At 50.1% G+C, this 26,902-nt stretch overlaps 1 protein-coding gene across 1 annotated transcript; it reads left to right on the top strand.

Moving 5' to 3' along the window:
• Positions 1 to 285: 285 nt before the first annotated feature.
• Positions 286 to 26,765, top strand: NRIP3 (nuclear receptor interacting protein 3; the record flags this gene model as incomplete). Its single annotated transcript, XM_084263135.1, has 8 exons — positions 286 to 459; positions 7,015 to 7,194; positions 7,914 to 7,996; positions 10,357 to 10,496; positions 10,902 to 10,954; positions 11,041 to 11,138; positions 18,671 to 18,752; positions 26,508 to 26,765. The coding sequence occupies 8 exons, from the start codon at positions 286 to 288 to the stop codon at positions 26,763 to 26,765; spliced, it is 1,068 nt and encodes a 355-aa protein (XP_084119261.1).
• Positions 26,766 to 26,902: the final 137 nt, after the last annotated feature.

Below are 26,902 nucleotides of genomic sequence, written 5' to 3'. Positions count from 1 at the left end.
GAGAGCCATCAGATGCTTGTGGCGAGTCTGGCTTTCAGGAGAGGCAGCGAGGAGGAGCGGCGCTGAGTTATGCCATGAGCCCGAGCCTGAGCTCACCCGCTGCTGCTTGTGCAACGCACTGCGACGTGCCCAACCCCTCCTGTACTCGGCGGCGCGGCTGGAGTACCTGACGGCCTCCAAACGTCACCAAGCTGCGGTTATAAAGCGCGGGCGACAGAGCATCTCCCCGGCTCCATCTCCCCAGGAAGCGCATCTTCGAGAAGCCAGCCGTGCGCAGGTGGGGAGATGTTTTATTCGGGCATCCTGACAGAGCCCAGCAGGAAAGAAGTGGAGCTGAGGGAAGCGGCGTCTCTCCGCCAGCAGCGGAGGATGAAGCAGGCGGTTCAGTTTATTCACAAGGATTCAGCAGATCTCCTCCCTCTGGATGGGCTGAAGAAGCTGGGGACTTCAAAAGATACTGTAAGGCTTTATTGTGTTTACTGGGACGAGACGTAAGGAGCCGGTAGGGCAGTATCTTTATGGAGGAGAAGTTGGTTACTTGTGGAAATTGATTTAAAAAAATAAATCAGGGTTTTGTATGCAAAAGGAAGAGAGTAGAAGCATGATGCTAGTTATCTGCAGGGTTGCTTTTTGCTTGTAGGTGATTTCAGAGGTGCTTTCCCATGACTGGGCTTGGATCTAAAAGCTTTTACTTCCCCCCCCCCCCCCCCCCCCCCCATTTACATGACAATGGGATGCTGGTTTCAGTACAAAAATCCTCTCTGAATCAGGGTAAATCAAAATGGCTTCATGTAATACATACATATGTACACACGTGTCTGTGATGCACATATACACACAGCACACAATCAGAAAAGATTCGGTGAAGTGCAGTCAGCAGTTCAAAATAGAGAGCTGCCAAGATTAGGCTTTGCTAAAGGCTTCTGTGTATGTGTGGGGGGGGTGGTCAGGTTTTGTTAAATGAAGGTACGCAGGTTTTAAATATTTACATGATGACCCGTGTGATACTGTAGCTGACACACAGTGTTTTTCGTCATGTCCAGGGGTGGGAGAGCATCTCTAGATCCTAGTGTGCACAAATGATTGAACTTTCTCTGAAGGGAAATGATTCTCGGATGTAACATCAAAAGTTCTGATGTAAGGAGCAAAATCTAGAGAAGTACCCTGCTGAGGAAAGCGCCTTTCCTTGCTTTGCCCAACTGCTGCAGAATTCTTGTGCCTTGTAGCAAAAAATATTTGCTTTTTTTAGTGCTTGATACAGGTTCATTGAAAAAAACAACAGTCTTTTTATTGTTGGGGGTGGAGGGGGTGGCTATGTTCTGTCCCAGCCTTCCTGCTCAGCTGGGTTAGGCTTGGCTCTGCCTGGATGACATAAGTGGAATGAGTTGTCTGGTCTCTGCAGTGCACATGGAGGTGACTTTTTCTTCCCTTTGCTATCCCAAATGTTGTGCAGTTGTCAGGGAAGCTTTCCTGATCACCCTGAATGGCAGCTCTCTTGGGGAGCTACGAAGTGCATTTCAGAGTGTGACTGTGCATTTTGGTGGTGTTACTACTGTCATGTGGAATCTAAATACTGTGTGATGGCTCAGTGATCTGACAGGAGAGATATGGGGCTGGGTCTGTGGGGCTGAGACCATCATGCTCTGCCCAGATGAGAGGCAACAGGTAGCAGGAGGCAGCACTGAGCACCAAAGTCCTCATCCCCACAGCAGTGAGGACCAGGTTTGGGTCAGCATGGGGCTCCTTGCCACGGCCCTGGTCACACAAGTGTCACCTGATGTTTCCTCCCTGCTCCTCTGCCTGCGCTGGCCAAGCCATGGCTGCAGATCACCCCTGCTGCACCCACAGCCCCTGTGAGGAGGGTCTGCATGGGGCACTTGCTCCAGGGATGTGCCAAAGCCCTGGGGAGGTCCACAGCTCCTGATCCTCTCCAAGTACAAAAAGGCAGTGTGGTGTGGCAGGGGCATGCTGCCTGTCCCGGCTACCTTGACTGTGGTGGGTCTCTGGCCAGGGAGGAGGGGAGAATTAAGCTGGTATGGGTCACACCACTGCAAAGCCCCCTTGTCCTCAGCCACAGTGAGAGGACAGTGGGTACACGTGGGCAGGGCTCACCTTGGCCACAGCCTCCTGCCCCACAGGGTGTGTGGGCAGTCCCCAAAGCAACAGCACTGGCATTGAGCACAGCTTCAAGAGGACCCAGTGTGCTTCCTGGTGACATGGCTGCCTGTATATCCCAGGAATTTTCCCCAGGAGGATTGGGAGATCATGCATCTCTGAGGCTCGAGAGGAGCTACAAGTCTCCAAAACATGGGACCCCACCTTGGCATATACCCCAAACACAGAGGTCCAGGTCCAGAGGGGTGGAGCTGTGTGATCAGGAGTCCCAGGGCATCAGGGGTCCTTGCCAAGGTGTATGCACACCTTTCTTGTGCACGTCTGTGCACCTCCTAACAGAGCAGCACACTTTCATGCCTAAAGCTGTGCGACAGCTGTCGTGACATGGTGACATGGGTGGAAGGGTTTTTGCCACCACTGGTGGTGCTAATGCAGGATTTTCCGTGGGTGTGCGCCAGCAGCCTTGGCAGGAGAAGAGAGGAGAGAACAGCTCCCCAGAGACGGGGACAGGTGGTGAGGACAGACCCTGTCTGTCAGGGTGACATGACAGCTGGCAGTGACTGCTTCCTTTTGGCTGCAGCACAGGGGGTGCTGCCCCAGCGAGGTGTCAGCAGGTCACCAGGGCATGTGTGCTGGCATCCCCTGGTTTGTGCCACCCTGTGGCTCCTGTCACATCTCTCCTGGTGATGATCAGTGTCGGCAGGTTTAGCAAATACTTGTTGTAATTGTCTATGTCAAGCCTCTGATATTTTTCCGTGTGTTACTCTAGGTTGGACCGGACCTTTCCAGCTCTTTGCTCCCTTTACACGTTTCGCTCTGTTTGCCTGCTAGGAGACCAAACTCTAGCACAGCATTGATAGCTTTGGACCTGGCAAATGTAGGGCTGGATTTACAGAGCAGAAACGTTTTTGTTTTGATGCTTCATTTTTAGCCTCCTCCCCAAAGCCCAGAAAAGTGTCATGAGGTGGTCCTTAGCTGGACTTTGTGCTTCCTAACACTGTAACCATGACCCTCTGCCTGGCTGGGGCCAGGAGTGCTGGCTATGGGCAGCTCTTCCTTGTGCCCTGATGCTTCACCCTTCCCCTGAGAGCCACCAGACGGGTTTGGAGGGAAACAGTCCTTCATCACTCTACAAGCTGGGAAACAAAGTTATCCACAGTAACAACCACCACCAAAAGTGTTTCTGCCTCCCAAACCACTCCTGGACACTGCACTGGGTGCCTGCGTCCTCAGCACAGCTCTGAGTACCCCACGGCCCATCCTCTCCTCCAGTAGCGGGTGCAGTGCCGCCATTAGTTGCATCCCTGCTCTCTATCGCTGCGCGGTGCTCGGCTGCTGGCTGGGGCTCGGCCACAACACTTGGTTAGAACACAAAAAACTTCGATGCTGCATGTGCTGTCTTGGTCAGAGACCTGGCTGCAAGGTGAATCTGGATGAAGGATGAGGAGATGAGAGAAATCGTTTCTCAGGACAAGCACCATTGGTGTGTTGAAACTCCTCTCTGCTGCCTCGGTTCAGAAGCAAGGGCAAACCTTCTGCAGGGGGTCTGCAGAGGGGAACAGCTGGCATCTTCCCTGGCTTTCATCTCCACCTGATTGAAACTGTTGTTGATGGCTCTTGTTATCCCCAGACCCAGAAGCCAAAATAGTGGGAAACCTGCCAGGGCACCACAAGCTGCAGCGACGCCCTTGCTTACAAATTAGAGAGGAACAAAAGTGGACAGAATTATTTGTAGGACTAACAGACAGCGTAAATGGCTTCAGCTGGGGTCTCCACTCACTTCTTTTAGGTTTCTATTGTGAGGGTTTTTTTAAGGGATTATGGGTTTTCGCAAAGTCCCAGGGCGAAAAAAATCCTGGTTTGTGATTATATTGTGGCGAACGATGCTAGGCAGTAAGGTGCTTTTGTGCACTTACCTCAGGGTATGTAACATTAGATTATTTTTTTTAATAAAACTTTCAAGCCTTGTGTGTACTGTACAGAAAGACAGTACCAGGCAAGCCGGGTTACTCCACTCGCCAGTCCTGGCTGCTTGGCCAGCCTGTGCTGGAGGAAGAACACAGCTGCCTTCCCCATCACTGTCACACTGTCCTCCTGCCCCTCCCTCCCTCCCTCCCTCCCTCCCAGGAACAGTCTGCCTGCAGTTTTCCAGCAAAATGTGCGTTTGCAAATGTCCCCTGGCACATTATCTGTTTACTGAGTACGTATCCGTCACTTGAGTCATCTCCGTGACTAACGTCCCTCACTCTGTTGCACACAAGTCAAGGGAAATACGAGCTAAAGCAAACTAATTAACAGCCTGAGACAGGATGATGCTGCAGGGAACCTTTTCGGCCCCCTCTTGCTAGATCATTTCAGTACTGGAGCGCAACGTAAGCGGCATTTGGCCCCCTGAAGGCAGGACTCACTGCAGTTTTCAGAAGAGCAAACGTCAACAAGAGAGAGTCCTGTTTGTGGTGGTGACTCCTGTTTGCTGAGCACTGGATTTCTTCCTTTTGGTGATGGATCCTGTACAGGGTTTGTGAGAAGGCCCACACATGTAGCTGGTTAACAATCCATAGGAGAGCTGGTGAGGGGAGGAAAAAAAGAAGGTGGTTTAAATCAAAGGTAGATGACAGTTCAGATAGCAGCAATGAGAGTGCTGGTGACTTTTTCTCCTCCAGTCTGTACTTTCAAAGGTGTTTGGTGATGTGGTTGAGGGTAGACAGATCTGAAAGGTGCCCAGACTGTCCTGAATGATGCCATTCCAAAATTTCTTCCAGTCCTAGTTGAACAGGACTGGCTACAAGGAGCTGACCACTGTGTGACAGGCTGTCTTCTGTCCAGCTGGGAAGTTCACCCATCTACTTCTCCAGTCCCTTATGCCCTCATTTGTTTTTTTGATGATGTGAACAATTAGTCCTCCAGATTTGTGCCTGAGCTGCAGGCAAAGAGAAGGCTTGAGAAGGACATGCCACCCCCTGTCAGCAAACCCTGGCGTGCATTTTTACTCAGATGAGGAGCCTTGGAGGTGATCACTGTGCTGACTCTGCACCTGTGGTTTCTGCCTCATGTAAAGGAGCTCTTGCTTCCAAGCTCATCCCTTGGCACAGGGCCCATTACCAGTGGAGCTGCCCTGCGTGCCTTTAGTCTAGTTAAGTAATGCTGGCTCCTGCTGCTCTGTCTCACTGGGAAGACAGTGGTCACCAGAGCAGTGCTGGAGCTTTGTTACTCTGTGAGCATGAAGGAGGCAAGTGTGATGCTGGATCCAGTTTCCCCCTGTTGCTGGGAGCATGGCTGTGTTGTTGCCTTTACACAGCGTGTGGGTCGGATGTCGCAACTGCGAATGGTCATGGAATTTTGTTTCAAGTCACAGGTTGTTTGCAGCAGTAAGAACAGTGAAAAGTGGGGAAAAAAGGAGATTACGTTTCCCAGTGCCCACCAGCGTTGGCTACATCTACCCCGTCTCATCAGTCAGGTCCAGCTTAACCGCCCGCGCTCCGCCTGCAGCCGGGTCTGGAGCACTAACGCGGTGGCGGCTATTTTAGGATGATGCCAGGTTGCATTAGCCTTTTGTAAGTGCTGTTATTTAACACGCCACGCAGATTATGTTAAAGATGAGGCACTGCACATGAGGCTGAGCGCTGGTTGACTTGGTTTTTGGAATTATCCTGATCCCGTTGAAGCTCCCTCAGGACGGGGAGGCTTGCTGGGTTGGATGCCTCTGCAGACACACAGGCATGTTTAATGCGAATGTGGAAATTCAGGAATAAGGCAGTAAGAAGGCCTGACTGTGGAATAATGAAAATCAGAAGGAAAGGGCAGTAATGGGGGGGGGGGGGGGGAGGGGGAGATGAGCTGGGCAGAGAAATGAGCAGATAATCAAGCAGAGTCATTTCACCTCCAGCAGAGTACGTGCATCCAGCCATGATGAACATTAAACATAAAAAGCCTTTTGGGAAAGCAGTTGGAGGAGATTTTGAGAGGCAACATGCTTCTCGCAGAGCAAAGGGAAATGTCAGAGGAAGCAGGAAGCCACCATATGAAGCACTGGGTGTTCCTGGGGGATTGCCTGCCTGTTTACCTACCTCCGGTGGTATTACTGCTCCCCCTCCTCTCCTTTCCCTCCGTGGCATGGCACCCTACAGTGTTCCCGTTTACTTACCCTTAGCAGCTAAATAAAATGTGGAGGGAAAAGAGATGCGGGGCAATTCTAGACCGAATTCTGATTGAAAGACCAGAGCAGGTCTGGGAACAGACTCCATTTGTAGTGCTGCTCTTGCAGGCACACCTTGCTCACTCACACCTTCCTGTGCCAATGGGCAGACACCCCAATCAGCCTCTTAAATTCATGCAGAGGGCCTTGCCCCAGGGGGAGGCTGGACACAGGTACTTCATCTGCCAGCACTACCAGTGCCCCGTGAAAGCACCTGTATCCATTCAGTATGTCCCTACGCCTTTTTCATATTTAGGTGGTACATGTAATTGGGAAGGTAATTGGTTTGCATTGCTGCAGGATTCCTGAGATCCTTACCAACAGATCAGCTTGGAAAAGCCTGACCTGAATGAGTTTCATGAGCCTACATGAAATCAAATCTTGAGCTTGGATTTGGATAAAGGAAGGCAACCCTCCAAATTCTGGTTAATGTTTTGAAAGAATTATTCCTTTGTCAATACAAAGGAGTTCTCTTTAGTCAAAGCCAGGTAAGCCAGAGTTGGTAGGAGAGAAAATAGATGTAGGCTAAGAAGAGTACAAGTGGTCTGGGAATTGGGGAGAGTGAGACTTCAGGGTGTCTCTCATGCAAGAGCAGTGCTGGCCCACAGGCAGTGTGGGAGTGTGTGGGCAGGCTGGCGATGCAGGTCACTTTGGGTCTTTCCTCTGATTTCACCCTGCTCTTCTGTGTGTGTTTTTTCATCAAGCAACCACATAATATCCTGCAGAGGCGCCTGATGGAGACAAATTTATCAAAATTACGAAGCAACCGAGGCAGCTGGACTCCAAAGAGTGACACCTCAGTGCAGACCAACGCCCTGAATCAGACCAAACTAGGCAGCTCAGGGAAAATGGAGGATGAGGAGCTGATAGCGGTGACCTGCCAGGTAATCGTCTTACTCCAGCCTTCTGGGCTTTTTTTTTCCCCAAAAATTTTATTTTTGACAGCTTCAAGCTATGGTCTTGTTTCCTGTGCTTCCCAGTCAGCATACTGGGGCTGTCATAGGGTGGGGATGCTCTCCCTCTGCAGCTTGGGGCTGCTGTGGCACAGATGCCCACCCGTGTATCACTGAAAAAACTGGCCCGATGGATGTCTACCCTTGAGTGTCAGGGCAGAGGGAGTAGCCAGGCTGAGGGAGCATGCAGGAATGCTGAGGAGTAATTACCTGTGGTGAATCCCTCTGCTCACAGCCTAATAGTTTTCCCCAAGTGCCGCACCTCTTTTCTTTCCCCAAGAGTAATTTCATGTTTCTCCTCCTTATCTCCACCTTATGCTGTGTTTCCCGCTCTCTGCAGTATCCCCTCCTGCCTGGAGCTGCCCCTTCTGCTTTCTGCAGGGGCAGATGCAACCAGGAAGGGCTCAGGACCCAACACCATGTTGCTTGGTAGCACTGCCTCATTCAAAAAGTGGTTCAAAAGCCCACTCTTGGTTGCCTGGAGCAGACGAGGTGATACCCTGTGGTCACTGAGCTTGGTGTGGAGTAGGAATGGGCCGGCACCAGGAGATGCTCGTGTTTCATCGAGGAGCCATGTGTGCAGAGCAGAGACCCCCAGACATGCTGTGCTTATCCCACATGTCATCTTCTGTCTCTGCTTGCTCTTGCAGTGTGCGGGGAAGGAGCTGAAGGCTGTGGTGGATACGGGCTCGCAGCACAACCTCATGTCATCTGCCTGCCTGGACAGGCTAGGGTAAATATCGAGCTGGATTTCTGTTTTGTGGCGCCTGGCAGCACAGGCAGCACTGCCAGGGCTTCGTTCACGCCAGCGATGGTGGTTCTGGCAGGGAGGGCTTTGGACAGGCAAACCCCTGAGCCTCCTGTGACCCAAATCAGAGTTACATGTTCTTAAACGTCCTCACAGACAGCTGAGATAGAAAGCTGCTTGTTGAAACCTATTCACCTCTGAGTAAATCCCTTCGGAGGGTGGGATGCGTTTGTGTTTTTCCAGTGCCAGCCTGTTTGCCATTCAGTGCCTCGCGAAGCAGCTGAAAGCCCACATGGCCTTCTGCATCCCACGCAGGCGTGGGGCCAGGTCAGCCCAGCCCTGTGTGTCCCTGCTGCCATGAAGGGGCCTGGCTTCTGGGTGTGCTCCCGCGGGCGGCTGCAGTGCTGCTGACCCCGGCAGCCGTGCGTACGGCTCCGCACACCACGCGCTCAAAAACAGCTGCTGGGGGGCTGCTCCCAATAACAAATTTCTCCCTGTTGAAGGGAAAGGAAAGTAATTTATGGAGAACTGACTGCCAGTCTTTCACAGCAGAACTCCCACTGGTCTCTGGGGAGGAGGATCAGGCATTGGCTCACAGGGTATCAAGGAGCTATTTGGCACTTGCTGGCACGGAGTCCTTGCTTTTTATCACCAACATGCAGATGCTCCCTGAGCGCTAACACATGGTCCTGATGAATGGTGCCTGTTTTCTGTCCAGACAGTGATTACTTCTTTGCACACTGGTGTTCAGTGGCTGGGAGGTGGCTGTGCCTACTGGAAACTTGTCACAAACTGTGAAGCTACTCAGTCTAGTTTATGGATGGCAGCAGTGCATGTGGAGGGGTCTTATCCCACAAGATGCTGTACTGGCTGCTGGACTTCACTTGCCCAAGTTGCACAGCGACGCTCTGTGAGGGTTCACCTGCTCCCTGTGTTACTCACATGTGCCCTGTGTTGCTTCTGCAGCACCAGCCTACCGCGGCAGGCCTGCTTTTCAGAGAGCCCCTAAGAAATAGGTTAGAGCCAGTGTCTGCTCTCAGGTTATGGGGGATTTCCTCCAGGCCACTTTGGTGGCTGTCAGCCACAATGGAAAGGCTCCAGTCCCGCCCCAGCGTCACTCAGGAGCAACAAGTGAGCTTTGGTTCCTGCTAGGTGGGACCCTGCAGACAGCGAGGTGTGCGGGAGCCGCACTGCACGGGCGGCCGGCCGGAGGGACGCGGCCCTGCGCGTGTGCCAGCTGAGGCGTGTGGCTGGCAGGGCCGCACTGCCGGCAGCTTCCTGCAGCTCCTTCTGCTGTCACTGTGGTAGGTCCCATGCAACAATAGGCACCGCTCCAGGATGATTTCCTTCAAAGCAGTCCAGCACGTGTGGGATTGATCCAACATGAGATTTGTTTAAAATGCCCTGGAGAGCAGCAGGGGGGAGGCATGCTGCGTGATTTTGCTTTTGTTCCTCCCAGGACAGGAGCCCTGCCATGCCTTGCTGGGTGCTGCTGCCTGCAGTTGAGGATCAGGCACAGGCTCAATTCCTATCCCTTATTTTTTCTTTTCTTGTAAATAATTTTGCATCTTGTCATGGTGCCATTTGAGCTCTTCCCCTGCCTCTGAGGAAAGTGGTGGGGTTAGCTTGCAGGTCACACCAGTGTAAGAAATGCCCCTCAGAGGTGTAGGTGCAGCTGTTGGGTGAGCAGCTTTGGTCACTGCATGCTGCTGGGGACTTTCTGCTTTCAAACCCGACTCCAAGATGTATCACTGCACCAAGCATCAGTGGTTGTCCTCCCTTCGCTACAGTTTCCTGGTTGGCTTTCAGCCATACACTGCACACGTGCTGTCTGTCCACCCTTGGGTCAGTCTCAGCTGTGATGAAGCACTTCCCAGGGAGTGGTTTTGCTCTGTGTGTCGTCACACTGCAGCCTCCCAGCAGCCCTGGTTATACCCAGGAAAACCTTCTGGGTCAGCAGGTGCCTGAGCAAGGAGCCATCTCCGGCTGTACCTCAGATGTGTTCAGGTCCTGGCTCCAGCACCGCTGCCATGGGGACAAGTCAGGGGTAATCAGAGATCACAGCCAAAGACTGACTGCATGGCTGCACATAATAAAGCCACTCTGACCTGCCTTGGGCCAGAGTAAAACCATGTTTGTCCTACACCTGTGCTGGTGTAGGTGTAGACTGCTGGTTATGTGTGGAGCATCACAGCAAACCTGCCAAGAAAACTTTCTGATAATGGTGTGGTAATACCAGCACACTAAGAGCACTTCAGGTGCAAGTACCCTACAAATGCTGTTTGCGCCTTCCCAGAGCAGCTGAACTGTAGCCATTTCATGTCAGAGGTGTTTTCAATGCGCAGGTTAAAGGAGCATCTCAAAGCACTCCCCAGTGAAGATGAGATGGTTTCGTTGCCATACAAAGTGAGGGCGATCGGCCGGATCGAGTGTCTCACCCTCACCGTGGGAGCGGTCCCCGTGGAGTGCGCTGCCCTCGTTGTGGGTGAGTGTGGGTGGGCGGGTGGTTGGGCCTCTGGTCCTCCAGCTACAGGATAGGGTGCTGCTCCCTCTCACCTCAGGGGGAAAAAATGAACCTTCAGAAGCATGTTAAAGTTGAAATGCTGCTTTCCTGCAGCAAAAGTCCCTCTTTGCCCCTTCAGACAGGTGAAGGGAGGGAGAAAGGCTGTGTTCAATATGGCTGTGTTCACTGCCTTGCCAGTGGAGCAACCATGTCACCCTGCAGGTGTGTCTGCCTGCTCTCATTTGCTCCTGTTACCCTCTGGAGTAACACAGTCCTTTATGAATGGGGTTTTACTTAGCAGAGCAGGATGAAGGAAGGATGGAGGGGGTTGCAAAAAGTATGGGAAGTCATTTCAAATGCATAAATCTGAATGTTCCTATTTTTCAGAAGACAATGAGAATCCCTTCTCCTTCGGGCTGCAGACGCTGAAATCTCTGAAGGTAGGAGCTCTCCCCCTTGCTGAGGGAGCTGGGAACACTGTGAACTGCTCTTTTCCCTCTTACCTAGAGATACTTATTCTCCACAGTGTGTCATAAACATGGAGAAGCACCATCTCGTCCTGGGGAAGACAGACAGGGAAGAAATCCCGTTTGTGGGCAGTGGCAGCGCCACGGCGGGAGAGCAGTAAGTTGCCTGGGGAGGGGGGCTGAGCCTGTCAGCAGTACCCCCAGCACGGCTGCACAGGGCCCCCCAGCCCTTGCTGCTGCCCAGTGAGAGCTCACTGGCACAGGCTGTTTTCATCAGCTGAGTGAGTTTTGAAACAGAGCCCCGTGTCCTTCAGCAGGCTTTTTCAGCTTCCCCCGCTTTGTGTTCCACTAAGCATTGCACAGCAAAGGGGGTGTCTGCAAAGATGTGTCCTGGGAAATGCCTTCAGATGTGTACTTTCTGGAGGTCACTGGGAAGGCTCCTCGAGTGCCGCTTTGGGAGTGTGCCCAAACGAATCTTTTTTTGGAAAATACTCACGAAGCAAGGCAAGTCAGGGGAGAGATCCTGCTTGGAGATAATGGCGTTGCCCTGGCTGCCCTCCAACCAGCTGCTTGTGTCCCAAACCTTTTCAGCCTCGTCTCCCTGTAGAAGCTACAGGAGGTGAGAGCTGTACTGTCCGCTCCGGTACCCTTACGTGCCTCTGCGGCATGGCAGGCTGAGTGGCCACGAGCATGGTGGACGCAGCCATCTGACAGCGTTCACTCTCTGTGTAAGAAAGGGTCTCTGGAGAATGATGTGGGGTAGGTCCTTCTTTAGCTGTCTCTTGTGACCAGCCACAGCCATTTTGAATGTCCTGTGGTCCCACGCTGCTTGAGCCTGCTGTGCTGGGCACCACTGAGCTCCAGGAGCCTGGGCAGGAATGCATGAGAAGGAGCAGACCTTCCTCAGCTAACTGTTATGTGTGCTCCTTGGGGAGCACAGGAGGGATGGATGCACTGGGGCAGGGAGTTGGGACGAGAGCCCAGGACACTCACCCACCACGTGCCCAGAGCAGCCGCAGCCACGGGCGCTATCAGCACCCGAACGCAGCAAGTGCTTGGTGCAGCACTGCAGGGAGACCACGCCGCAGCGCAAAACATGGGATGTTTTCCCTATCTGCTGTGAAACAGGGATGCGAGAGGCATAGTGTGGTTCTGTTGCCACTGTAGTGATGAATTATTTCTTGGAACTGCGTTCAAGGCCAAATTTTAATGTTGGTTTTTTTTTAATCCTTCATTATAAACGCCTGCTTCATTGAATGTTATTTCCTTCTTGTTGCAGCAGTTCAGAGGCATAAAGAGAAATTGAAACACCATCCTCACACAAGAGCTTGACATCAAAGAAATCCTCTGCAGCTGTTCCAGATGAAACAGCAGCGTGCTGCTTTGAAAACATTTATACTAGGCTACGGCTTGAGTAGAGCTAAATGAAATCCTGTTCAGTAGCCAGTAATTTAGAGATATTGTCATGTTTATCTATGGGTTTTGAGAAACAAATGTGTGCTTATTTTCTGGACTTTTCTATATAGTGTCCTCTTTATTACAAACAGTTGGGAAGACCTTATGAATTTCTTGTGATGAGAAAAATACTTTTTATAGTGGCCTCGTATGAGTAATTGTATTTAGCTGTGATTAGAGGCTATCAGAATGACATTTTTATTAATGATTTTTCCAGGGGCCAAGCATTTATATTCACTTAATTGATATTGCCACATTCAAATAGCCATTACCAGGAAGTTACTCAGAGTAAAATAACAATGCTAATACCGCCTAGGAATTACAGCTTATCCTGTTAACATAGTATTGTTGCCATGTAATTAGGGATGCAACTGTTGGCTTGATGAGAAAGAGCAATTACAGTTATTCATGGGTTACAGGTTTCTCCACAATGGTTTGGCAGAAGCACAGAAACAGGGTTTGGGAGGGCTCCCCCGGGGTGATCTCCTGCAGCCCCCAGCTCACTGTGGGGTTAGCAGAAGCACAGGGACAGCCCATCGCAACCCTGCCTTGCTGGCGCTCAAATCCCCCTGAGGAGGGAGAGATTCTCCGAGCAGGTCTCCTGCGGGAGTAGTCAGGAAAATGGATCATTGTACTGAGCCAAAAAGCAACAAACAAGCACAAAAGTGTGTTGTCCAGGAAGGAGCAGGCATGGAGACTCTTTGGTATGTCAGGACCCAGATGGCCCCAACACGCCTTCGGTTCTCCCTGCGCCAGGGCTGGTGCTTCCCCCCGTACCCTGCCTGAAGCACCAGCAGCACCCAAGGGTGCGTGCTGGCACAGGTTGTGGACTCCAGGTGGACTTCGACGATGCTGCCAGAAATGCCATATTTTTTATATCCACTTACAAACCCTCTGGGATCTTACACACAACAGCAACCTTGGGCACCCTCAGGGCAGGTGGGAGTTTTTGCACAGGGCTAGCGGTGTGCCACAGGAGCCACAGTGATGCTCCAGCAGCTCTTGCTTAGGGGCTCAGGCAGGGTGGGCTGCAGCGCAGCTCACCTGGGCAGTGGGGTCTCCTGCAGGGACCCGTGTGGCTGCTGAAGCCTCCCCGCAGACACTAACACATCCTTTGCCCAGGCATCCCGTGGCACTCAGTGTCAGCCACAAGCACTGATGTCACTGGCATTTCTGACTGGGAAATGTTTCGGCAGTTCTGGGCGAGGGCCAGTAGCTCCTGTCACCTCATGGCCGCTGGCTCAGGTCCTGGGCCTGTCCTGCGAGTCAGGCTCCTGCCAGCTTTAGCTGCAATCTCACACCTCCTGTGGCATCTAAGCTGGAGATTTGTCTCCTTTAGTGGGTTTGAACCTCTTTTCAATATTGGGTATGACTAGCGAACCTGAACTATCTGTATTTTGAGCTATTTTCTATTTTGGTGATAAGTCTCAGTGCTTTCTCTACATACAGTATTTTATATAACACAGCTATATATATATATTATATATTTACAGGGTTGGACTGCCCAGGGCAGTCCCACTGACGTGTTGTAGAAATATTTCACTAAATATGCAATATATTTGATTATTTTATATGCTATGAGTTTGGTATTTTGGTACTTTTTCCTTTCTGTGCTTACCACTGTGCTAAATGTCAAATTAAATCTAAATAAAGTCAAATGGTTATTGCTGTTTACTTGCCCGTGCCCTGGGTCTGCTGGATATTTGTTCCTGGTGCGCTTCTCTACTGAGAGCAGAAGTTCGTTTCAGTCTTTGCCCCGATGGGGCTCCCCAGAGCTTCTGTGATTGTGTCCTGAATTGCTGTTGGGCTGCACAGAGGGTGATGTGCTGAACAGGGGGGTGTGACGGCGTGTGGCACTCGGGGCAAAAGGCGAGCCGCAGAGATTCCAGGTTTCTGTGGCCGAGCGTCTCTGCCCCAGGGCAGCGCAGATCCAGCTTGTGCTGCTTTCAGTTTTACCCTTTGGAAACAGGAGTTTGTTTCTGCTGTGCTTGGCCAGCTGGCTGGGGCCACAGCAGCCAGCACAGGGGAATGTGAAGGGGACTTCCTAAGCTTTACAAAACTAGGAAAGAAAGCGGTCGGAGAAAAGACGAGTCAGTCACGTGTCCGATAAGTATGTGGCAACAGAGAGCAGAGCAGAAGCCTGAGATCAAGGTCTTACCCAAAGCTTTGCATTTAGATTTAGGGGCTTGCTGTCTTCGCCAAGCTGGGCTTTAGCCTGCATTGGGAGCTGCTGGTGTCTCTCCTACTGATGAGAAATTACCCTTTTACCAGCTCAAAGCTCCACAGTACGAACCTCAGCTGGAGCACCAGCACTCCAAGCCTGGTGGAAGTGGCTCTCAGCGCTGGGCTGCCTTTCTCCAGGCACAGACAGAAACCAGACTCCAGCAATAAAGTGGAGAAAAAATGAAGAGGATAAGCATATGGGCAAAAATAACTTCTCATGCTTCCTGGAGCTGCTACAGGTTTCTAGACTTACTCAGACTATTCCTGATGCTACAGAGCAGAGCCCTAGCACATGGAAATGAAAAATCAATGGGTAAAATTTCATCCCTTCAGTGCAGTGTAGCAGCCCTGGTGCCAGTGGCCTTTCAGAGGTGGCTCCTGTGAGCAAGATGCTCTGTAAGACAGGACTGCAGCTATAGGAGACAGGCAGTCAGCTCAGACCAGAGGAATTACAGGCTACTGGAAGCATTTTCAGGTGCCTGTATCTACACAAGCACTTGCATGGCCACCAAGGTAAAAGGTAAAATGTCAGAGTGTTGCAGATGAGCTCAGTGAGCCCTAGGTGCTTTCTCCTGCCCACCTCAAGCACAGACCTATGCACCTTTGGCAACCTCTCCCCAACAGAGGTTTGTGGGAAGCGTGGGCATGGCTCCACAACCAAGGTACCTGCTGCCTGAGGGTGGCTGTCAGGCTTCCAATTCATGAATATATTCCTTTGTAAGTGATGGACCTGAGGCCGTGCAGGCAGGTGGTAGCAGAGGAAGGGCACCCCCAGAGCTGTGGCATGGGGCTCTCCCCATCACCTCACCACTGTTCTCTCCACAGTGGTCCAAGCAGGTACAAAGCCAACCATACAGTTTAAGTCTTCCTGGGCTGGCTGTTCTGCAGCAGCACTTCCTGATTATCTGAGGGGAAAGTCAGAGGGCATTGCTGGGAGGAGCTCTCCAGCAACATTATTCACCTGCATTTTGTATCCTGTGGAGATCCACCAAGATTTTTTCACTGCTTCTGCCAGCAGAGCAGCTGATAAGGTGAGACCTGCTGGGGCATTTCTCTGCAGCTATCTGCAAGGTAATCTGTTATCCAGCAGGTCTCCCAGGAGGTCCTTTTTATGGCCTTTTCCGTTACTGTTTTGCTGATGAGAATGTGATGCTCAATATGAGCTTGTGAAAATAAATCTGATTCGTATGTCTCAGAAGCAAATAGATGACTTCTTTTTGTTATGAACATACATTTTAGGGCTGCACAATGCCTGGTATATTTTATGGGGCAAACATCAGTTCCTGTCTGTGTTGCTTTATCACCTGCTCGCTCTATAGGTGCAGGTGAGGTACTGCATTTCCATCAGCTGAAAGTCTGCTCCTCCCCATAAGCTGAGTTTTCTCCTTCTTCTCTTTTTTGCAGGCTGTGCTCTGCTGGGGCTAACTCAGCCATGTGCTGTTCTCCTCCTCCTCCTCTGTTAACATCCATGCTGCTGAAGATGACGCTGTAGGTACCAGTGATGCCTCACTAGAGCTGTCATTGCTGAACAGGCAACTGATGTAATGATTTCGTTACTAGAGTGGTGCTGCCACCACTTCCCCAGGATGAGACTTCATTGCTCTCAAAGTGGGTGTGAAGACAGTCAACAACCTAAAAATACCGGGAGTGAAGGAATAACAGGAAGCCACAGCAGCAGGAGAACTTGCTGGGGGGATGTCGCAGGGACTTTCTCTCTTCCCTTTTTGCATATGGCAGAACCAATGCCAGGGGCTCATCAGAGGGTGACTGGCACACTGGTTGTCCCTGATGTGAGACGCGTTGGGCTCTCCAGAAAAGCATCTTGGCTTGCACAAGGAAAGAGGTGCAAAGCTACGTGCTCATTAAATATAAAACCACCCTGTATCCTAGAAACAGGTGGTGGATCTGCAGAAGGTAGGGAGCTCTTAATGTCACTTCAACCCCGCGTGTCTCGCCTCTGCTGTCCACGTGCCCCTCCCCAGGCAGCGGCAGAGCCAGCACTGATTTACTGCTCACCTCCTGTCACCTCTCTTTCCCAAAGACTGGGAAAAACACCCTTCTCCCAGCAGTGGATGTGCGAACACTGCTACTGCAGGTGAGGAGACCGTTACTACCCCGCGGTGTCTTCAGGGGGTTCATTGCCTGTAGGGCTGGCACAGCCTGTGCCAGCCCCATGCCCTGCCTGCACCGTGGTGTCTGGCAGTGCCATGCTGCCTGTGTCCATCTTGGCCAGCCAGGCTGGCTCATGCCTCAGTGGCAGGGACCATGCTGGGGCACACTGGGCTGCAGCATCCCCGTGCTCTTGCTGAGCAGCAGCCCCATGGGTGACCTTACAAGCACGGAAACCCAGTGCTGTAGCTTGGTGGCAGATGAAAGGCAGCTGTTGCTCTTCCCAAGGAATGAAGACTGGGGCAAGAAACCTGGACCCAGCCAGCTGAAAACCCTCTCTGCTGTAAAGAAATCATGGTCAGAGCGAAGTATCGCTGTTACCTGCAATCCCGTGGTGCACAGCTGGCCACCATGTTTTCCAGATATTGCCAGCTGGTGTGCATCTCAGCGGCAGCATTGGGAAGCCGTGCTAAGGGAAAGAGCAATATTAAGACCTATGTTCTTAATGAGAAAAACAATATATTTTAAAGTGTTGCTATAAACCCTGGTCCTCTGTTCCTCCACAAACAGATCAGATGGAGCAATGCAAGTGATCAGGCACTCGATGGCTACAAAACACACTGAGTCATGGAGAACAAGGGCAAACAGGCTCCATCTGATAAACTGTGCAGCACCAGATGGTGCTGGCTATTAATTTGAACAAAAAATGCAATTGGGGGGGTGAATCATTGGTCTTCCCTGGGTCACAAATCCAAAACCACTACTTCAAAATCCCTGGATGGAAGACAAAGTCAGCACAAGTGCATTGCAGCCCAGTGACCTGGCTAGTGGAGATCAGGATGCATCCCACAGAATCAGGATTTTGCTGCTACACTTTTTGGTGCTGGCAGAAGATGGAAAAACCCCAAAGCCTGACTTGGAGCTGGCACAACAGGGAAACTGGGTCTCAGCAGTGCAGATGTCTGAGAATCCAGGGAAATGGGTCTACTGTGGGTGGTGGTCTGGGAAGGGCTGTTTGGTCTTCTGGCTCAGCAGGTCTAGAGAGGAAACCTGTGAATTTTAAGCTCCTTCTACTCCCAGAGTTCCTTTACTGAAAGCACCATGATGCTTCTCGGTTTAGGCTTCAATAACATTTTTCAGATTGACTTTTCAGGCTAACAGAAGGGGAAATGGGCTCTTGCTTCTCCAGAAGGAGACAACTGTATTTTTAAAAACAAGCTATGTATGAGGGCTAATTAACTTGGCATTTACAGCTTAGCGTTCTCCTAGATAAATGTGCTCCAACTGCAACCACGTTTTGTTCCAAAGAAGCTTCTTCCTAGCATCCCTTCCCTCCTGCTGCTTCATGTGCTGTGATAGTAAGGTCACAAACCATCTCCCCATGTCCTGTTCAGTGCTTTCCAACCAAGCAATGAGTAACGCAAAGATCCCGGGTAGAGTTTAGCTGTGAGGGCTGAGACATCTCCCAGTGGGGTTCCTTATGGTCCTGGTTGATGCTTTAACAGCTACAACCTGGTGGGACAGGCTGCTAGAGAAGTTTGTGACAGAACAATGATTTAACCAGGGCTGCTGCTGCTGCTTCTGCTCAGTGCAGAGAGAAAGCTCTGAAATGGTTGTATGATTGAGGGGAAGGAGAATATGTAGGTGAAGAATTGATCTCCTCTGCTGGCACTAAGGTCTTGCCAGTTTTCTCTCTGAAGATTCTGTAGTTACAGTTAGCAGGCTGAGGGGTGCAGGCAGCCGGGATGCCATGGCCAGGATGCAGCAGGCATAAAAACATCTTGTCCTTGCTGCTGCAAGCCCTCAGGCCCCTGCTGTGGTGTGCAGGATGTGCTATTCAGCAACCTGTCCCACCACAGGAGGTCCAGAATCCTGTTTGTTTGTGCTGTACCTGTGCTTCAGGGCTCTGCAGCACATCGAGGCAGCGCTCACTCCACTCAGCAGGGAGAGGCAGATGAGGAAAGCCATCCCTGAGCTTCTTTCAGTAAGGGATGGTGACTACATTCATGTTATTCTGGTGTTATTTAACCCTGCAAAGTCCTCCCTCTCCAACCATGATCATTTTCCACCCCAGGAAGCATCCCCTGCCCTCAGGAGAGCATCCAGCAGTGCACTACTGGGAATTCACCTAAGCAGTTATCATGAAGAGGGGAAAAGGGGCTCACCTGTACCTATCCAGACAGCAACTGAGCACAGTGGCAGCTGAAAAAAACTTGCTTGGAGAAAGCACTAATGCAGTGAATCACTGTAGTCTGTATGGGGGCGGGGGGGTGGGGGAATAGGATGCTCTCATTCAAAAATTGTATTACAAGATGCTGATGGCAATGAGCCCACATCAGTTGTTCTCCCCGCACTTCCGCTCTCTGCTGTCCCAAATTGAGTTAAGGTGATCCAGATGCACCTCTTATTGCTTTAGGTGAAAAACATGGTTTATTTTTATCCTGAGGGCCACAGGTAACTAATGCAATGCAGGCCAGGCACGGCAAAGGTAAAACCCCAGCCTCCACAGCGGGAACTGCCACAGTCGCAGTGAGATCAGTATCAGTGGGCTTTCCCCAGGGACCAGCTGAGGGAGGGAAAGGCTCAGGGCTCTGTTTGACAGGACAGAGACCTAAAATGCACCAACCACTGGTTTGGTGGGACAGCTGCACATCTGCATGACCACGTGCTTGTGTGCAAATGGGAACCTTGAACTTCTTGCACTCTCGTAGATTCTTCCTCTCTTAATTTTTAAGCCTGAATTGACACATCTTCAATGAACAAGGTCAGTTATTCTTTTCCCTGCTGCTCCCACAATATCGAACATAAGTGGTGGTAATGGGAGGGGAGGTGGGGTGTAAACAAGCATTCGAGCCCAAAAGGCACATACACGACACCCAAACAAAATATTCAGTTGTGAAGCCCAGAAGCTCCAATCAGGGCTCCAGTGTATTAAGCACGATGCAAACAGAATGGATTCAGTGTCCAGATTGTGAGGCCCAGGGTTTAAATTTAGGGCAACTTGTCCAGTGAAGAAGAGGGGCAGGGTGGCAAAAGGAAGGACGTGAGGTTTTAGTAGAAGTAACTGTGTGCTACAGTAATCCATAAGAGACTGGTGGTAAGAACCAACCCTCCCTGCGGCTCTCCTGTGTGGAATGTACTGCCAGCCCAAAAGCTCATCACAGCTGCATTTAGGTGGGTGTCAGAGAAGCCTCCCAGGGAGCTTTGCTCAGAGTGGACTGCCTCCAGGGAAGTCCCACGCTACAGGAGGCAAAACAAGCTGTGTATTTAGTCAAATCACCTGCATGTATTTATTGACCTCCCTGGAGACCATGGCTGCTTGGCGCCACTAAACCGCAGGCGGGCCCACGCAGCTTTCAGAGAAAGACACCCTGCTCTGAAAAAGGCTCCAGTTTTTGATCCCTTTCTTGATGTGCAAAGCTTCTTTCTGCCCTTCAGCTGAGAGTAGTGGGTGCTGTCATCAGGCAGAGGACAACCAGAAGCACATCTCAGAAGCACATGATGTACTGGGCTCTCTGGAGACTGCTAATGATATTTGATTAATTTTCATTGTCAGTGTGAGCAATCTTTGGGTGCTCTCTGCATCTGTCTTATTTAGAGTTGTCTTTTCTTTCTTAGTTAAATGGCAGCTTCTACAGATGGTGATCTAATTGTTCCCCAGCACCTGCTTGAAGCCATCCAAGTTAAGAATGGACATTGTGTAATCTGCAGTACACATGATTTGGTCTTTTGGCTCAGATCAAATAAAATGGAATAGCAGATTAGCCAGTAATTGAATGAAATGGAAGGTAACGTGCAGGCTGATGCTGGGGTCACAGAAATGCTTGGCTGGACACTGAATAATGGACCAAATGAAACTGTGCATGCTGTGGTGACCAACTGGTGGGATGAACAGCCTTTCAGCAGATGCCCTGAGCTCACAACATGCAAACTGCTTTCTGTCTACCAGGGCAATGAGCTTTCTCAGTGGATTCTATACCAAGTTTTTGCAGTGATATAAGACTCTGATACAGCAGTCAGGGCATGAGTTCAGTCGCTGCTGGTGGGGCAAATGTCCAGGATGTGTTAAGTGCTGTCACTATCCCCCAATGTGGTGCAGGGAGAACCTGGTCTGACCCCTGTGAGGGTGAACCCGGCTCCCAGGTCGGGGTCATGCAAGCCTTTTCAGTCATGCACAGAGGTGCAAGGCAAGGGATGCTCAGAGGGCTGCAGTCAGAAGAAGGGTGCACACAGTTTGGCTGCTGATGCAGCCACAATGCATTCTTATGGGCTGGACATGAGAGGAGGTAAGTCAGCCCAAGGGTTTAACCAGTGTTCAGCTGCAAGTTCCTCTCAGTCAGGTAGGCTTGGAGAAGCCCCTTCAGCATGCCCTTTCTTGGTTATGGAGGGTAATCCCAACATGCATTTGTTGAGGCGAATACTGAGCAACTGGGAGTTGTACAGCCAAAGACTGCACTCTTGGTCCATGTATGAAAAGCAAAACAAACTTAGAATCTGAACTGGAAAAATGTTTTAAAATATTTTCAACTAAATAGAAAAGAAGAATACCATTCTCCAACTCACTCTAGCCCTGCACTGGACTGGCAGGCAGGAAAACTTAGCTCACTTTCCTTCCACCCAGCTCCAATGCCCTGAACTCACCTTTATGGTCCACATTTCTCATCCACATACAGCCAAAGCATCAGCTCCAAAGACTGCTGCCTGGAGAGCTGCTGACTTGACCATCTTTATTTGGCCCTTATGAAGACCTCACTTTTGAGGTGCTCCCAGGAGGCATACAGCTTTGGGAGGATGGGCAGGACAAGGCTCATCCTCCAACAAAAGCAGATTTTCCTCACCACAATAATTAGTCCGAGCAACTCCTTGCCTTCTACTACATGAAATCGGGAGTCACTTGAAGGGCTGTTACATTTTAATTCACTCCAGCATACATGGACAATCAGGCACACTGTACCCAGCATCAATGAAAACAAATATTGTCCCTGGAGCAAAACCAAAAGTCATTCCTGATTACATCACTGAGCAGCAGTGCGCAGTGTAAGATGGCAAACCAAACTCAGCTGTCCTCCCAGTTCCTGGGTGGTGGAGAGCTTCATTCCCTCAGCTCTGGCACTCCAAACATCGCTATTTCAAGCAGTCCTTTTTTTCTCTTGTAGAACACTTTTTGTTAATTGAAGGGAGAGGCATTGTCTGGGGCTGTGAGTCGCAGCCTGGGCACGGCTGTCGGATGTGATGAGGCAGTCAGGGGGAAGCTCACAGGGAGCTGCTTCGCAGGGTGTTGTCATGGGAACAGAGCAAGTAGGGCATCCGCTGCGTCTTCCACACAAACCCTGGCGACGTGGCGGTATAAAATCCACGCCGTTCAGCGGCAGCACCAGGAGAGCCAGCTATGAGGTTGTCTCTATGTAGAGATTTAGTATGAATGAAACGCAAAGGCCAGAACCTCCCTCAGTGTGAAAGTGGTGTCGCTGCTCCTGATCTGAATGGAGCAAGACTTTATGGCAGCCATCTAGGCACAGAGGTCAGGGCAAAAGGACTGGTATTTCAAACACCCAGTGGAACCACCATTTCTTCTAAGAGTGCTCTGAAATTAGGTCATGTTGGAAAGCAGTTTCTGAGAGCCTTGCTTACTGAGACGACTTCACTTGATTTTTCACTGTGCAGTGAAACAGCCTATGAATTCGGCACCTGTAATGATTAATGGCAGAAGACAAAAGGCTGAGCCCAGTGTGTATGTCACCACAGCACACAAGCTAAGAATACAAAACACTGCCGTAGTGTCAATATTTGTGGTCATCTGGAGTGTGTGACTCCCTCTGCACAATGCCCTCTTTGAACCAGCTTACCTCCCCGGTGCAGGTCGACATATGTGGAATTATTAGATTGTCTTTATTAGAAATGCCTCATGTGATACTGTGGTTGCTAGGGATAAGCAGTGGTTAAGGATGGGTTTCTGGGTGAAGACGAATAAAGGGGTTCCTGCACTTGCAGTTATATAAGGGGTGATGTACCTTAAAAGAGAGAATGTTGTTAATGTTACGCCGTAGAGACCAGTGAAAGTAGAATGAAATGCAATAGGAGAGACAGGATTTGAGCAATGTTGAAAAAAGGGTAAAAGAACAAAACTCAATTCATTGCCTCCAAGCTTCCATTTTACCCTGCCCAGGTCTGCTGACAAAGTAAAGAGCTCCTAATTAAAGCTGTGATCTGCAGTGTAACCGCATTGCTGTTGCAGACCCAGGCCAGCAAGGCGCTGAGTGTATGCTCCTCATTTCCTGTCGACACCGAAGTGTGAATGAAGGGGCCACATCCACCCTGGGTTCGCCTGATGTGTTTTGGATAAGTGACCAAAATAGCAGGCAAGGGAAGAAAATGGAGCCAAGGCATGGAGGGGTTCCCAGTTTACTTGTTGAGGTTATTGATTAAAGCCCCTCTGCTTAGCAACAAGTTTGAGGAAAGTAATGATAAACTTCACCACAAAAAGACCTGTAGTTGCATTGTAATCAGCCTTGCATGGCCTTTAGCATAGCTCTCACTGTCTGTGGTAGCAGCAAAGATCGGAATGGGTAGAGCATGTTCTGGATTCATAGTGACAACAGTTCTAGTGCTGATCCCTTTGCATACAAAACAGGGAGTATGGATTTATTAGAGTGACCCCAGTGGATTAGCCTGTATGGAAAAGAATCTGTGGGTCCTTTCTGGGCTTAGTTGCCTCCATGCAAACATGTCCCTGGAAAAAGCTCTCCTCTACAAGACAAAGTGTGTGGAGCATGGCAGACCTTGACCCTCCTGTGGACAATGCATGCAGGGTGCCTGAGGTCCTGGTGTGAGGCAGGTAATACATTTTGGACTAAATAAACGAATGCAGAAGCTGTTCCTCATGCTGCAAGATGAAGTCAGAGTTGTGGACTTCCAGATTATGGTCAAACAGCTGAAGGCTCCTTCCCATCTACAAGCTGCTGTACATTTGCAGCACGTTTCCTTTGCTGAAGGAAGGGACCTGGACCTCCAGGAACTGCATTGCTAAAGCATGACACACATCGCTAACTGAAACCACGTGCAGAACTCTGCAAGCTCCCCATGCACGCGATATGGGGAGCCAGCTGGTACTAACAAAATGTCTGTGTGCGAGAGCACCGACTGACCTTGCACTCACAGAGAAGGACCTTGAACTCTCACAGCCCGCAGAAAAGTCAGGAGTGGATTCACTGAGACAGAAAGATAAAATAGATGCAGAGCTCTTTCAGCACTTCCCTCCATTTGCCTCATATCATAAATATTGATAAAAATATAGAAATACAAAGGTAAACAGTTTGTCTAACTTTGTTCTATCCATACACATATATTTCTGTCGTGAAAGGCTTTATGCAACGCCCAACAGCCGATTGCAAAATAATGCCTCGGTTATGGAAGGCAGCCACCAGCCATTACATTGCATTACTGTAATGTAATGGGTCTCTGAAATGAACTATGTTTGGAAAGCTTGCTTTTATCGTAAACCTTGGATCCCATCCCCACCTCTCCCCACCCCGCAGCATTGATTTCTCTTTGGATTCTCCCGGAGACCAAAGACTGCCAGGCCAGAACACCAGCTAGACCTGAACAGAGCCGCGGGGCTCTGGTCCGAAACAGCAGCCGATGAGACAAAACTGCACTCTTCATTTTAAGGGATGCAGTACCAGTGACAGAACGTATTCGAACGGATGTTGACGACTGATCTGCTGAAAGGTGGAGTTCTCATTTTCCTAGAGCAATTGACATTGTAATTAATTGCTTCCCACACTTCTCTGCTAAGTAAAGGCTGCTGTAATAACAAGGGCTGCCATAATTTTAATTTTTTAACTGAACATAGGGAACAGACAAAAGAGAATCTGTATTTACTTTGTTTTTCTTTCTGTGCAAATGTCATATTGCTTTCATGTTGGCAGTGACTGCAGAAGCACTGATTCAATTACTTATTTACATAATCCCTTCAGCTTTTTCTTTTATATCAGTGTCAATAAAGAAAAGATTTCCTCAGCTGAGGAAAGGAAGGGAAGCAGGCAAGTTCTGAATGTGAATGGGCTGAACTGACATAAAAAGATGGTAATTTGCATTAGTAAGAAATAATCATAACGTGGATGATTAAAATGATGGCAAATACTGCCTAATACCCTGCCTGCCCTGAGGAACATCCACCCCGCGACTGTGAATTCTGCGGTTCAGCTGCAGGGTGCAAAGCGACCCTGCACGAACTGTTTGACACAGCACAGAAAAGCCCGATGTTATTACCACTTAGTGCATAAAGTTATTTGACAGGGGAAAGACTTTAAAATACCCTTATTCGCATGTGAACCAGTGTAGCACGGTCAGGAGGAGCAGAGACATGGCTTAGCGCACTGTTGGCTGCAGTGATGAGACTTTGGGAAGGCTCAGGCAACAGGAAAGGAAAAGCAGAACCCTGCTCTGCATGTACTGTGCCTGGAAACATAAAGCTCGTTTTAAGCTATTTTTATAAGATGACTGAGCAGAAAAGAAGCGCCCCTGGAGCAGCTCCACCCACCCGAACATCTAGGGATGCACCGCCTCCACCCTTGCACAGTTTTGCCTTTTGCTCCTGAAAGCCCTGCTCAGGCTGTGCCCCAATGGCCCAGGGGGTTTGCTGCGCCCCGCAGCTCACCCCCGCTGTGAGGTGGGACCAGGAGCTCTCCATCCCCCAGAGACGACTCATATACACCTTGCAGAGCTCTTTTAACGCTTCTGGAAGCTCAGATCGCTGAACAGCTGCTGTAAATAGGGCTGTTGTGGTCAGGGTAATCATTTAATTTTTTCCTTAAAAATCATCCTTCCCTTGCATTTTTTTTCCTTGTTTTAAGGTTGTGGTTTATTCTTTTTTGCTGTGGTTTAGCAGTATTGCTTCTGATAGTAGTGTGCTGAGAAATAGATTTTAAAAGATAAATTAAAAGGCCTAAAAAAAAATCTAAGCAAGATTCCAGTGCTTTTTAAAAATAATCAATCCAGCAGTTTTGCTTACTAAATCACCGATTGCTGTTTCCTAGGGGAAGAAGAGACTTGTCCTCTAGAGGCAGTAATCTTTACCTCCTCCAGTATTAAGAGCCTTCTTAGAGAACTTGGGTTTATTTTATTTTATTTTATTTTAATTTATTTTATTTTTTTCGGTGTGTCCCTGGATTTGAGGAAGCTCCAAGGCTGGACTTGAAGGTCCCAAAGGCTGTTCCAGACATCTAAAAGAATTTATTACCTGTGTATTAGAGAGCACTCTCAGTGTGTCAGAAAATCAGCCTCTCGAGCTATTTATTAGAAAACTTTTCCTACACTGAGCCGTTCCAAGCACAGGAATGCCACTGCAACTGCATGTTATTTACTTCAGCTGAAAACTCAATCCATGTTGTTCCAAAGATTCAGCATGTTTTTCAACTCAGCAGTCAATTTGCCCGCTGCAGACTACGAGCGTGGGTGGTGAGGAAGACACAGAACCACCTTCACGCTTCAAAACACTTCCATTGCAGATACAGTCACTAAACAGACAAATTGTTTGGCTAAGGCTGAAGCCTGAGGTATGCTGGTGAGGCTCTGCTGGCAATGTTCCCTGAATTTTAAATACAGGTGTTTGGTGTTTCCATGGTAACTCCTTCACAGAGGTGCCTCATGCACTGGGAGTACCACATCAGCTCACTGTGTTAAAGCAAAGTGTAACGGGACATTTGAAAAGTGTGGAATGTCTGAACCATTATTGTAGTTCCTACGAATCCCAAGTGAGACGGAGGGGTTTCTCTGGCTGGGCTCAAGCTCTCGCTCGGCTGTGGCTCCCACGCAAGGGAGAGGCCGGGTGCTGTCCCAACAGCATCGGGAGGATGTGGGGGTTCGCACCCAGGCAGGGAAGCTTGGAAACAGCTTCGCCTGCCAGGCCCCACCAGCAGTGGCTGGGGACGTGGACTGGGCCCCGAGGGCGAACTCTGCGCTTGGGCGGAGCTCTCTAAAAGCGCAGCACAAGTAGGGGCCACTGCTGGACCCGAATGCGTTCTCGGGGCAGCATCTGGCCGTCCAGCCACCCGCCCGTCGGTTTACAAACGCTGCCTTTTGCGTGCTGGGTTGTGGCACACCCGAGTTTTGCGCAGCTCAAGCGCTACCTGC

The sequence above is a fragment of the Gallinula chloropus genome (assembly GCF_964237585.1).
Source record: "Gallinula chloropus genome assembly, chromosome: 4".
Lineage (NCBI taxonomy): Eukaryota > Metazoa > Chordata > Aves > Gruiformes > Rallidae > Gallinula > Gallinula chloropus.
Note: the sequence above shows the minus strand (reverse complement) of the source record. Positions and strands in the feature narration are given on the sequence as shown.